Source organism: Megalobrama amblycephala, linkage group LG16 (assembly GCF_018812025.1).
Source record: "Megalobrama amblycephala isolate DHTTF-2021 linkage group LG16, ASM1881202v1, whole genome shotgun sequence".
Classification (NCBI taxonomy): Eukaryota; Metazoa; Chordata; class Actinopteri; order Cypriniformes; family Xenocyprididae; genus Megalobrama; species Megalobrama amblycephala.
In genome coordinates, this window is record NC_063059.1 from 23,327,605 (window position 1) to 23,339,430 (window position 11,826).

General features: G+C 37.7%; 1 protein-coding gene across 3 annotated transcripts in view; it reads right to left on the bottom strand.

The window, feature by feature from the left end:
* mcamb (melanoma cell adhesion molecule b) overlaps positions 1–10,268 on the bottom strand; it is a 35,299-nt gene extending 25,031 nt beyond the window's left edge. For 2 of the 3 annotated variants that reach the window (XM_048160498.1, XM_048160497.1), the window contains exon 1: positions 8,953–9,379. In XM_048160498.1, coding sequence (XP_048016455.1) covers positions 8,953–9,181 — 229 coding nt within the window. In that variant the 5' untranslated portion in view covers positions 9,182–9,379. Of the gene's footprint in view, positions 1–8,952; positions 9,380–10,234 lie in introns of those variants that run through there. The other variant, XM_048160499.1, reaches the window with a different exon arrangement.
* Between the last annotated feature and the right edge of the window lie 1,558 nt (positions 10,269–11,826).

The window sequence follows — 11,826 nt, forward strand, 5'->3', positions numbered from 1 at the left end:
TAAAGTAAATTATACAAGTTCAATTTTTATTTTAATATTTGTTTGAACTTTCCCTTTAAGAAAGGGAAAATGAATATTCCCTTTACGATAAAATTACATAAACTTTCCCATGATTTAAAATGTTCTCAGAAAATTATTTTCAAAGTGTTTGTTTTTAAGTAGACAGTTAGTGTGTTCAGGTTCCGAAACGGAAGTTACAGAAGAAACCTGTCTCCCATCTGTCTTCAGTCATGTTATCAATAATGCAAAGTTAGAGTGTGTTGAACAAAGACTGAGACAATTTATTGTCTATATATTCATTATTCATTCATTATGCACTAAGATGTTTCACATTTTCAAATGATGAACAGGGATACAACATTTATCAAAGAAAAGCATAAAAGAATGCATTTATATAAACTGTACTGTATACACTACCACTTTCATTTGTTTTACTGCATTTTGATCAAATAAATGCAGCTTTGGTGAGCATAAGAGATTTCTGTCAAATTTAAAAATCTAAAAATTCAAAAAGTTAAAAAAGAATCTTACAACCACAAACTTTCAAATGCAATGCAATGCAAACCTTGCACAAAAACTGCAAAATTTCACAGACTTGTTGGCAATGTCTCAAAATGCAGCACCTTCATGTCAAAATCCAGGGTTAAAACTCTAGCTTGTTCTTCAGACCTCAAATGCAAACATATAGAGGTTTACCTTTAGACAAACTGCACAGCAGGGCTCCATTTCCAGCCCACATATAGCCTGTTCCATCAGGAAATATTTCAGTGCTGCCAAAGTTACCACTAGCCAGAAATGAATGCTATATATTTCTATATCTAACGCAACAGTTTTAGGTTTCTTTGTTTTACAGCTACTTTACAGGCTACCTGTTCATATGCTTATAAAGTGGAGCTACTAAAAAGCACTTAAGGTGACATTACAGTGAGACATTACAATGCTGCTCTGAAGATGTGAGAAATAATAGTACACTAATGAGTGATGTCTATTTTCTAATAATCCATAATGAAAACTATTGTCTATGAGTCTCATCTAAGCAGACAGTGATTATTATGGGACTAACCTATGAAGTTATTTGATCCACCAGACCATATAAATAAGGCTTTATGCACTGTCTGACGATGTATTATGAGCTTGACCATTTATAGTAATTAACAACCGCATTCCCAAAAGTTGACTTTTTCTCAAAAGCATTGAGAGCTAAGTTTATAGAGACCATTGATAGCAATGGTTCTACGATCTACTTAGGCTTTCAATACTTTTGGGAAATGCAGCCCAGATAAGTTTGCCATGAGTATGTGCTGGTCATAAAAGGAAACCAATCTGAGAGTAATACAGGCTCTGTGTTTGAGCAATCAGGGTGAATCATATGGCTGTAACGCAGCAGGAGGTGGTGTTGTGGGGGTGGGGTGGACCCGCTGTCTGAAACCTGAACTTGAGCACGTTCTGTGATTGTTTGAATGCCAGGTGTGAGCAGCTGTTTTCTGGGACCCACATACAGAACAGTGAAAGCAGTATGGGAACGTGTCTACAGATCTGGTCAGCGCGGGTGACATTAAACAGCTTTAGCTAACTGCAAACAAATCTCTTAATCTTTTTTTTTCTTGTTTTAGATATCTAAACATCCTTAAAAAGATCAAATTTACAAGATAAAACTTCATAGATATTAAGGCTTGTTTTAGAGAATATATCTTGAATTAAGTTTATTTTATCTGTAACACTTTACAATAAGGTTCCATTAATTATTAATTAGGGATGCACCGATATGAAAATTTTGGCCAATACGATAACTGATCATTCTTTATATTTGAAAGTTGATCTCTGATATATTGGCCGATAAATCTAAATGCAAATTTTTATATATTTTTGAGAGCCTGATTACAAAAACAAAAGTCTCACCATTAAAAGTCATTAAAATCCCAAGCACACAATTATAATGTTCTCATTATAATTTTACTTAGCCTATATGACAGACTTGCATTGTACATGTTGCACTTAACTGTATTTTCCTTTTTGAAGTGATTTCATCATGATTTCATCCTATCATATTTCAAGCAATTCTAAAAAAACCTCATTGTAATCAGTGCGCATCTGAAGTGTCTCAGCTGAGGTAAAAATAATCCATTGCTTATCAGCTTTAATATATCAGTCAAATTTTCTTATCGGGTCAATAACGATAACATAAAAAATGAACATATAACGGCCGATACCGAAATTGTGGCCGATATCGCGCATCCCTAGTATTAAAGGTCCCGTTTTTCGTGGTTTTTTGAAGCTTTGATTGTGTTTATAGTGTGCAATATAACATGTGTTCATGTTTCGCATGTAAAAAAACACAGTATTTTTCACATAATTTACTTATCTGTATACCGCTGTTTCCACTGTCATAAAAACGGGCTGATGACTTCCTTGTTCTATGAAGTCCCTCCTTCAGAAATACGTAACGAGTTCTGATTGTGCCAGCGGTTCCTGTGTTGTGATTCAACAGATGTTTAGCGCATCTTGCCCGGAAAGGTCACGCCTCTTACCATAACGTGGAGATGCACGCGCTCAGTGTTATTGTAAACATGTCTTTAATTTTACCCTATCAATTTGAGCCGGAATCAGACCCGGTGATTGGACTGCGGGATGAAAATAACAGCGTTTCGACGACATGGCGACAAACACACTCTACAAACGCAACTCTTGTGTATTCCTGTGGGCGGAGGTTAGTCAAAAAACTGTTTTAGTGACGCCATTAAAGAAGGAAGTAGAGGGATGTAGTCCAAACTGGCCGTTCGATGTAGGCGACTTCTGTTAAATAAAATATCTCGCTTGGCATTGAACTTTGAGCTTTAAATTTTTACAGATTTTATTTATACTCTAACAACAACATTACACACTAACTAAAGTTTGAAACATGGGATCACGAAGAATGGGACCTTTAACTAAAATTTACAAATAATGTGCAATACATGTTTATTAATCTTTGTTAACGTTAGTTAATAACAATATAAAACTTCTGCAATGCTTAAAATATTATAAATTGTGCATAATGGAGGCAAGGAACAATTAAATACACTTATTTGGAAATGACTAAGCTCCAAGGAATCAAACATTAATAAATCCAGCTGTAAAGGAATTGTGGAGCCTCTAATCTCACTGTTCACTTACAGAGTTCAATACCATCTGCCATCATTAGGAAAGAGTTTAGTCACAGTTATCTTGATCTGTTCTCTCTCTCACGTACTTATTCTCAGTTCCTGTGGAAAAGCTGTTTTATGCTCTTTCTGGGAAATGAAAGTATTGCATGAAATGGTCAAGACATTTACAATCTGACTTTTGAAATGCAGCACACATTTATAAAAACTTTGAGATAGGAAAGCTATCGCAGAGTTTATAAAGTCTGCTCACTTGCATTCAGATAACCTGCTCTTGACAGTAAGTAGCAGCAAGTGACTCTTGAAACATTATGTATGCAGCATAAGCCATGCTGGACTCTTACTTTAACTTTAGCATTCTTTAAAAACATAGCTGATTGCTTCTAAATGAAAGCAAATACATATAATATTAAAAATCATGTGTTTGACTTCAATGCCATTAAAGGGATAGTTCACCCAAAAATGAAAATTCTGTCATCATTTACTGTCCCTCAAGTAGTTCCAAACCTGTAAGAATTTCTTACTTCTGCTGAACACAAAAGAAGATATTTTGAAGAATATGGGTAACCAAACCGTTGATGTGCCCCATTGACTTCCATAATATGGAAAAAAAAATACTATGGAAGTCAATGGGGCCCATCAACTGTTTGGTTACTGACATTCTTCAATAAATCTTCTTTTGTTTTCAGCAGATTTTGGAACAAACAGGTTTGGAACAACTTGAGGGTGAGTAAATGATGACAGAATTTTAATTTTTGGGTGAATTATCTCTTAAATGTCACCAAAAAAAATGACAAAAAGGTTTCCAGAACACTACGCCTGTCTGCCACTGGTTGGCCAAAAAGATTGGACAAAAGTTGTCCCAAACTCACAATATCGGTTGAGCTGTCTATGTTGGACTGGTCAAGATGATCACACAAACATAATAATGTTTGAGTAAGGCCACAGTGTTTACACCTTTGAAGGAAAGCATATTTTGTAAACTATGGTTTACCTATAGGATTCTACATATTTTAACTAAAATAAAAACATTGAAAAATGACAAAAACCCATTCATTTATTAAATGCATCTCCTCATAAAACTGCAAAAAAGGGAACAAGCCTGTCAAATGCAATAATGACTTTTCCTGAAAACAGGCCAAGCCTTCAAACTTCAGTTTATATAGCAATAGTTTAACAAGAGTGCGGGGCTTTTTATGCTAGTAGAGATCTGGATTGTGTCAGTTTAATCTCAACAATACTGCATTACCCAGACACATATTTATACAACACCGATAGACACAGAATTTCATACGCAGGAACAGGTTTCTTCTTCTGTTATAAGGACCAATATTTAGAGGATGGATATGGATAGAACGGAAAATAATGCATATTCATGGATAATAAGTATACAGATTATTCCTGGAAACCGAGGCCACGCTAGGTCTGAGCAGAAACAGAGAGCAGTATGAAGGGGAAATGACTCTCAGTCCAGCACAGTGATTGAACGCTAATGGATGGTCAGCTGCTATCCATCACTCAAATAAACCGGGGCTTAGACCCATGCCTCTCATCAACAACAAATACTGTACCACACACTGAATGCAAGGCATGCAGTAATCGTCAGTAACGCTTCAACCTCTTGGAATGAGTTTTTCTGATTGGTTCCTGTACAAGGTTTGACTGCATGCTCATTCTGAAAAGGGAAAGTGACTTTAAGCCAGGAATCTGAACACAAAAAGAGGGTACGGTCATATCTGACCGTTCCTTTAGCACAGTTTATTTTTCAACCTCACAGACTATGAAATAAATTAAATAAAACTTCCCTGAACAACCTTCTGTTTGGTATAAACATATTATGCTTTATGACGTAGCTACGTAACGGTCCTTGGGAGTTGTAAATCACTGCACCAATAACAGAGATGCAAGATGGCGCATGTTTGTATTAAACAAAAGAGTGTGAGTCTGCAGAGTGATACGAGAGATATAAAAGTAGCGGCAGTTTTAACTTATCCGGATGAGTGGAATGACATTATAGCTTTGCCATGGATGACAAAAAAGACCTTAAATATATCTATATAACTGACTCTATGCCATGGCTGTTTTACATAAATTAACATTGGAGCTTACATTTTACAAGACAATTTTAGCACTGCTAGCATGCTTAAGACATGCTTAGTTCCACATATCTGATTTGTACAATTAAATACAAAGACCTTTACTGTTTTACTACATGCCTTTGTATGTAAACGCACATCATCTCTGACGATAGAAAATGGCCTTTAACCCTTAATTAGATGGTGTTGAGAAAGGCACTTTGTTTCTTTATGTGCTAAAATGTTGAAATCCAAGTGTTGTAAGTCTTTCAATGACTCAGAAAGGAAGGCATTTCTTTAAAGCGTCATTGAAGTTTTGTTCACTTTGTGCACTCCACACAAGCCATTTTTCAACCCCCAGAATCTGACACAGATCAAGACAGCTGCAAAACACCAGCAAACACAACTGGAATTTCGGCACCACATACAAAAGAACGTGTTAACACAAAGTAGTCACTAATTTCTTTTGATATGCAACTGTGGAGAAGGAAAACACTCTGGCTAAAAACAAATGCTGAATTTATTGTTGTCTAATAAACATCTCGGAATATATAGGCTATTTTATCTCATGCATTATCTTTAAAGGGTTAGTTCACCCAAAAATGAAAATGTGAGTTGAGTTGACGCGCGAGTCTGAACACAACACACATGCGTCTTGGAGCTCTCGTGAACACTCGTGCATGTCAGTTGAGTTGACACACGAGTCTGAACACAACACACATGCGTTGTGATGCTCTCGTGAACACTCGCACATGTGCGTTGAGTTGACGCGCGAGTCTGAACACAACACGCATGCGCTGGATGCTCTAATGAACACTTGCGCATGTGCGATGAGTTGACACGCGAGTCTGAACACAACACGCATGTGTCGTGATGCTCTCGTGAACACTCGCACAAGTGCGTCGAGTTGACGCGCGAGTCTGAACACAACACATGAGTCTTGGAGCTCTCGTGAACACTCGTGCATGTCAGTTGAGTTGACACACGAGTCTGAACACAACACGCATGCGTTGTGATGCTCTCGTGAACACTCGCACATGTGCGTTGAGTTGACGCGTGAGTCTGAACACAACACATGAGTCTTGGAGCTCTCGTGAACACTCGCGCATGTGCGTTGAGTTGACACGCGAGTCTGAACACAACACGCATGCGTTGTGATGCTCTCGTGAACACTCGCACATGTGCGTTGAGTTGACGCGCGAGTCTGAACACAACACGCATGCGCTGGATGCTCTAATGAACACTTGCGCATGTGCGATGAGTTGACACGCGAGTCTGAACACAACACGCGTGTGTCGTGATGCTCTCGTGAACACTCGCACATGTGCGTCGAGTTGACGCACGAGTCTGAACACAACACGCATGTGTCGTGACCGCTCTCGTGAACACTCGCACATGTGCGTCGAGTTGACGCGCGAGTCTGAACACAACACGCATGCGGCTGGATGCTCTAATGAACACTTGCGCATGTGAGTTGAGTTGACGCGTGAGTCTGAACACAACACGCATGTGTCGTGATGCTCTCGTGAACACTCGCGCATGTGAGTCGAGTTGACGCGCGAGTCTGAACACAACACGCATGTGTCGTGCCGCTCTCGTGAACACTCGCACATGTGCGTCGAGTTGACGCGCGAGTCTGAACACAACACGCATGCGGCTGGATGCTCTAATGAACACTTGCGCATGTGAGTTGAGTTGACGCGTGAGTCTGAACACAACACGCATGTGTCGTGATGCTCTCGTGAACACTCGCGCATGTGAGTCGAGTTGACGCGCGAGTCTGAACACGACACGCATGTGTCGTGATGCTCTCGTGAACACTCGCGCATGTGAGTCGAGTTGACGTGCGAGTCTGAACACAACACATGAGTCTTGGAGCTCTCGTGAACACTCGCGCATGTGCGTTGAGTTGACGTGCGAGTCTGAACACAACACGTATGCGTCGTGATGCTCTCGTGAACGTGCGTTGCAGATCAATATCTTTGTAAGTAAAGTGAATTATTATTTTTTGCAAAAACAAAGCACTTGCATCACTCCATAACATTGAGTTTAAGCCACTGGAGTCACATGGAGTACTTTAATGATGTTTTTCCTACTTTCCTGGAGGTTTGTGATTACCTAATTATTTAAAGAGATACAATGCTGTAAAAGCAATAAGTGCTTCACATTTAGAATTACTGGAAACTGTTATGGATAATATTACACAGATAAAAATTGTTTTTTAAACAAATTACAGAAAAAAAAAACACATTTTTGGTGTAAATCGTGAAATTATATTGTATTAAAGTAAAATAAATCAATAGGAAATTAAAGCACCTAGTCAGATTTGACCACAGCAGTTTGTGACTCAAATCCTCTATTATCAGTATCCGTTTATTAATCAGCAACATCAGTTAAAAGGCAGAAGGATGTGATGAACTAAACAACAGATTAGGTCAGAACTCCTAAGGTGTGCAGGAAAGGAAGTCAGCTTATCTGAAGGAGGAGGAAAGCAGGAGGCTGAAACAGTACAATAAGGAAAAGCATGAATGGTGGTCAACGGAAGAGGGGATAATTGCGCAAAAGAATAAGTAAAAATTAAGAATAGGAAGTTCACCACAGATGGGCAGATAAAAGGGTGAGGGAAACAATGTCTGACTACAAACTCAAACGTCAGTTAACAGATGCTTCTGAACAAAGAAAATGCCTCTGGTGGGGATGCAGTTCCTTCCTTTTCGATCCTCACATATAAAAAATGTAGTAGTAAGCCACTCCGTCATATATTCAACACAATTACACAAACACATCTGCAAGCTATGATCCAGTGATTCATTATGAATTAGATCATTTTGTGGTAAACAGTCTTAAAGTTATCTAACCACATACCCCGTGAAGGGAATAACATAGACCTGCTACTGTGCCCGCCACAAAACTCCTTTCACTGCTCTGACTGAAGCTCCTCCAGTTAAGAACATCTCTTCACAATGACACAGACACACAGCAGGCTCCTTTGCTTATCCATAATGCTACAATAACAAGTTATAACACTGTCTTTGTCTACTAAATTAGAATGCATAAAAATTAGAATTATCAAAGACTTACAATGCAAAAATGAATTAAATTAAAAAAAAAAGTTTAATAAGTAAATAATAATAATACATTTAAAAATGTATAAATAACTTAAATGAAATTTCTTTTAAAGATTGTTAAAAATTTATTTCACATTTTTGGCCAATTACTGACAAAGAACATTAAGATGAAATACTGAATACTTACTAAAGACTACTTAGAAAAGTTGAAATCAACACAATTATTTCACTTCTGAATGAGTTCAAATCTGCATGTGGGGTGTTAATAAATAATAAAATAATACAATTTTGTTGAATATAGTTTCTTGCAATGTATTTGCAAACTTTACATTTATATAAGATATAATAATCGCTTAATTATTCTATAACTTTTTTTATGATCTGAAGCATAAGAGAATTATCTTTTGAAAACCATTCGATTAAATAACAATCAGAAGACGAATTTGAATAGCTAAGCTTATCACCCAAGATGGAGTATGAAGTGTGTTCAGCCTTTACATTGTAAATGCATTAGCTACATACATTGTAGGCAACACACAGACACACACATATACAATGTTCTCATTCATTTCACATGAATGATGAAAGCATCTCACCATTTCTGTTGTAAACTTTCACCGACGACTATTTAACCTGATACTGTCATACACAAATTAAACTTTGACTTACTTTTGCACGTAAGGACGACCAGTCCCACGACCAACGACGCGATATAACGGAGGGTCATGTCTTTCCAGATCCGAGGTTTGATGTAAGGAGATTGAGTGCGCTGGAGAGCTGAAGTCTCCTGTAGACCATCAGGGAAGGGCAGATGTTTGCACAGAGCGCGCGTGAAGTGAGGAGAGATGAGTGGGAGGAACCTAGTGGGCTGCGCCCTACATGCCAGACTGCTACACATGAAACACGGACATTAGCGATAATCACGATTTATATGATGGTCATATCAGCGTATAGCCTACAGTTTTTTTTTTTTTGCTGGAAATGTAGCCTACGTATAAAGTTTGAGAACCCTTCCGAATTTTCCGTATTTCAGCATACATTTCACATCAGCTTGAAGGAATTTGACCCTTCAAACACTGCTTCAGTTCAGTGATGTTGTCAGGCTTCCTTGCATTAATTGCTTTGTTCAGTTCTTCTACAATATTTCTTTTGAGTTAAGGTCGGGACTTTAATTTTGCCTTTCGAAAACATTAAATTTCGTCTTCTAGACTTTTGTGTTTAGGGTTGTTTTATAATGGATTCTGTTGTGCTACAGTTCCAGGACTGACAAACTTGACTTTCTGATGTAGCTTCTCATTAAGCTTGAACAATATTGGTAGGCCTATGTCCACTTATATGCCAAATGCCAATATTAGAGATTTTTAAAATGTGTCCATATTTTGGCTCATATTGTAGCATATTGCTTATTTTATGTACAAGCTTATTTCACTTAACATCAGTAGGCTACACACGTTTTTTAAGTTCACCGACGCCTCCCTCATTAAAACCTGCGTTCAGTGGTAATTAAAGCGCTCTTCTGCGTGGACTGTGCATGAGAGCCAAGAGAGCACAGTTGCATGCCAGTGATAACAGCGGCAACATCGTGAACATCGGCTCAGCATGATTTCAAAAACAACACATTCCAGTGCCAGATCAACTCTTAATTTAACAAACGAATGAAATTAATGCTTTGCTAGTCAACTGGAGATGTTTCATTTGTAATAGCTACATCCATGCCGCAAGATCTTTCGAAAAGTGGTAGGGACAATATCGACCATGGTGAAAAGTGGTGGGGACGTGTCCCACCTGTGACTAGTCTGGCTATCACCAGACCAAGCTCAATTTAAAATTGAACATTGGTCTGGGGAGTTTGCTATGTATTTCCTACTGCACACGAGGCGTGATCAAAGAGCATTAGTCACGCAATTGGATAGTCCTTCAACCAATCAGATCAACGATCCGGATGACGTACTTTGCAGAGCGAAGATGCGAAAACTCCAGACAGGTTTACCGTGTGTCTCAATTATGGCGGCATTTTAATGCCATTAATGACCGAGCGCACAATTGATGCTTGCGCGCGCAGTAAATCACTTCCGCGAGAGGATAACAGATCTGCACGCGAGGAAACGGGAGCCCGCAAGCTCATTTTAAACCCGCGCGCGCGCATGACATTTCCTCTGCGCGCAGATCAAGCCCTCGCGTGCTCGGACAAGATTCGCAGCACGCGCATCATCATTCCCCACACTCGCGCTCAATCTTCTATTTCGCTCGCGCGAACACTTTTGATTTTTGTCAGTCGTGGGGCGGGACTTTACTTATTTCAGTGTAACCTCAAATGTCATTGGTCAATTCAGTTTTTCCAGAAGTCTGTTTTGATTGGACGTCTGTTGTAAAATGATTAGACATGGCTTGGACCAGATGAAAAAAATACTATAGTAATTTATAGTAAATACTATAGTGTTTTTGAACCATAGTATAGTATAGTACTTTTATTTGCTGTGGTAATTCTATAGTTGTTGAGGGTAATATAAACAAATTACCCAAATACTATAGTTTTCTACAACTATAGGGTATATTACTACAATATACACTAGAGTTTACTGTAGTAAAAACTAAAGTAGCCTATACAGTATTTATTACAGTTTATCAGTTCATCATAGTTAATACACTGTATACTGAAGCATTCATTAACAAAGTGTTGTAAATAGTATAATGTATACAGTATACTACACTTTACTATAGTATGGTCCAAAACACTATAGTATTTACTAGTATTATGCAAGTGAGTTAAACTTTATTTATTGACTGATTGATTGCATTATTATTATTATATGTCCTTATTAGATACTATATTAACTTGATTTATTATTTTTATGGAGCTGTAGCTGCTGGGGAAAAATGAGAACACATAGTAGTTCACCGCTACATTATCATTATACTTCCACTAAACAGTATCTGTTTACCCATGATAGTATACAAAAACAACAACAAAAAAACGAAATATGTCTTAGATATAAAGATTTCTAAATTGGGTTTCGGGGGGTATGATCATTCATACTGTGTACTGTATCTTAACTTTAACTGCAACCTTTCAACAGAGTGAAATGCTGAAACCATTTTATACTGTATTTAATGGAAAATATATTAACCTGATAATATATTAAACTGACAAAGAATGATAACAAAAAGCTTACACAACAACTCTTGCTGATATGAACAAGTGATGTATCTTTCATCCAAAGCCACATGAAGCAATTCTGGATTTAGAATCATAGTTACAACTATTTAATTGACACTTTTGACATTTCTGTAGTTCTCAGAACTGATATAATTTTGGCTGGGTAAACAGATACTGTTTAGTGGAAGTATAGTGGTAATGTAGCGGTGAACTACAGCAAATATAATATGTGTTCTCTTATTTCCCCAGCAGCTACAGCTCCATAAAAATAATAATAAAACAAGTTAATGTATATGGTAGGCCATATTATAATAATAATGCAATCAATCAGTTAATAAATAAAGTTTAACTCACTTGCATCTGGTCCATTGATGAAGCCATGTCTA